Below are 2500 nucleotides of genomic sequence, written 5' to 3'. Positions count from 1 at the left end.
TCTCTCTTTTTTCTCTTGCTCGCTCTATTTTTGGCTCTCTCTTCCTCTGTCTCTTTTACTTTTTCTCTCTCTTTCATTCTGTTTCTCACTCTCTTTCTCTTTCTCTCTTTATCGTTTACTCATCCTCCAGAGAATGAGGGACGCTCCGCTGTTCAGCAGATTGACCTTCGTTAGACAACGTAAAATCTAATTAAAAGACCGGAAAAAAATATTTAGGATTGACGATTTCTATTGTATTCACTGTGGCCTAATCTGGCGTCGTCTGTATTATCATGTTGACATTTTTGACTGATGCGCACTGCCGAAACAGCTTGATTTCACACACACACACACACACACACACACACACACACACACACACACACACACACACACACACACACACACACACACACACACACACACACACACACACACACATACACACACATACACACACACACACACACACACATCACACATATCAATCAATGTGTTTTATTGACCAATCTCCCGCTCTCTTCTCTCTCTTTTCTATCGCTAGTGTGCAACTGCGACCTGGCCCGCTCTGGGTTCTTCCAAAAGAAGGGCGAGTATGTGTGCACCGCGGACTACCAGAGGCTGTACGGCACCCGCTGCGACCGCTGCGACGGCTTCATCACCGGGGAGGTGGTGTCTGCACTGGGCCGCACCTACCACCCCCGCTGCTTCGTCTGCAGCCTCTGCAGGTACAACGCCCGCCCGCACGCGTACACACACACGCATGCACAGGTCCATGCGGTGGTGCATGGTGGGGGGATGGCGTCGACGCACTAAATCATGCTCGTTTGCACTTTTACGAAAGTGAAAGTGATATGGTGGCAGTGCATATCTTAAAACCCACTTGCTTAAACGTGCACTTTACTCTTAACAGAAGAGGTTTGTGTGTGTGTGTGTGTGTGTGTGTGTGTGTGTGTGTGTGTGTGTGTGTGTGTGTGTGTGTGTGTGTGTGTGTGTGTGTGTGTGTGCGTGTGTGTGTGTGCCTGTGTCTGTGTGTGTGTGTGTGTGTGTGTGTGGGAGAAAGACTGTGCAATTCCTGGGTACTGTACTGTACTGTCTTATTTATGTCTATATGGTAATGAGGCACAGAATGGTCCAGTCATTAAGGAAAGTGGCTCCTTAGAGATTAGATAGGAGTAGTGGGGTGCAGGACAAGGAGAGAGGAGATGAGGTGTCAAAGGAAGTGATTTATGAAAAGGGTGACGAGTGGAGGCTGAGCTTGTCGTGTTTTGACAGAAATACACAGTTGATTTTGGACCACTGCGGAGGTCAAGACTGTGGATTTATTATTCATACAGCTTTCAATAATTGTTTTGTCTGATTTGACATGTTAGATATACCATGGAAGGTGTTTACTATTTGACATTGTGATCTTAGCTATCTGTATATTTAGTTGAATCAATAATGGATGGGATGAAGCAGTTTATTCACCCCATCTTCATCATTCTTCTGTTCAACATTGAACTCCACCAACAACGACATATCTGTCAGGGTCACTATCAGCTACGTTTGTTTTTGTTTTGTTTATAGTTAGAATAAGGGTAGCATAGTAGCAGCTTGTGTAAGCGCTTGCGGCAAACTTTCATGTTTCCCATTGAGCACTGGTGTTTCTCTAAAACCATCTGCCCGAACAGAACCACATGGGCGGGCCTCTGAGGCCCAAAATAACCCCACTCCTGTGGCCGGGACAGGGCTTGGGCGGGGTGGGGACGTAGAACTACGACAGTCACATTAAATATGTAAACCGACTGAATTTTTTAAGTACTGAGGGAGGCTGACAAGGCAAGATGTATCAAGAAAGAGCAAGAGCTACACACATTGACCCAAAAGTCAAAAAGTACACAACCACACACAGAGACACACACAGACACACACAAACAAACACTGTTTTCTCTGTAGCATAACAACTGCTAATGCTACATCTGTGTCATCACCGGTCACATGCAACAAATAAATGAATAATCAAATTAAAGTGATGCGTAATGATTATTGTGATCCTAGATAACAGTTGAACGCAGACCTTTCCAAAGAGACCTGGCAACCTTTTCAATGAATGTCCAGGGAAGCACTCGAGTGAAACATGGACACTGATATATAATGCCGGCTCAAAAACCGAGGTCTTCTGCTATCATCAGTTGAGGGACCTTAGAAGAAAAATAATGTCGTTTAACAACGAGGGGCTTTCTCTCAAGTAATAACCAGGGACCATAAATATTACAGTTGAAAGGTCAGAGACAGAAAGACACAATTTAAATGGGATCTCTTAGTCTTTGTCTTTTTGTTATTTTTAGATTTTTTTGGTATACATGTAACATACAACAACCACACACACATACACAAACACAAACACAAAGAATACAATTGTTATTTATACTGTTTCTGTGACCAGTTGAGAATGGCTGAGCAAATAGTGAACATAATTAATTGCATTTCTTTTATAGTTTTGGAAAAAAAAAGCACAAAAAAAAATTAGTACATATTT

The 2500-nt window shown here is 43.3% G+C and overlaps 1 protein-coding gene across 1 annotated transcript in view; it reads left to right on the top strand.

The window, feature by feature from the left end:
* Window positions 1–2500, top strand: part of ablim3 (actin binding LIM protein family, member 3) — a 47375-nt gene that overhangs the window by 20707 nt on the left and 24168 nt on the right. The window contains exon 3 of the mRNA XM_056600992.1: window positions 524–707. Within this exon, the coding sequence (XP_056456967.1) occupies window positions 524–707 (184 nt within the window). The remainder of the gene's footprint in view (window positions 1–523; window positions 708–2500) is intronic.

Source organism: Gadus chalcogrammus, chromosome 10, assembly GCF_026213295.1.
Source record: "Gadus chalcogrammus isolate NIFS_2021 chromosome 10, NIFS_Gcha_1.0, whole genome shotgun sequence".
Lineage (NCBI taxonomy): Eukaryota > Metazoa > Chordata > Actinopteri > Gadiformes > Gadidae > Gadus > Gadus chalcogrammus.
The sequence above is the reverse complement of the archived record's forward strand: the minus strand, read 5'-3'. Positions and strand labels throughout refer to the sequence as shown.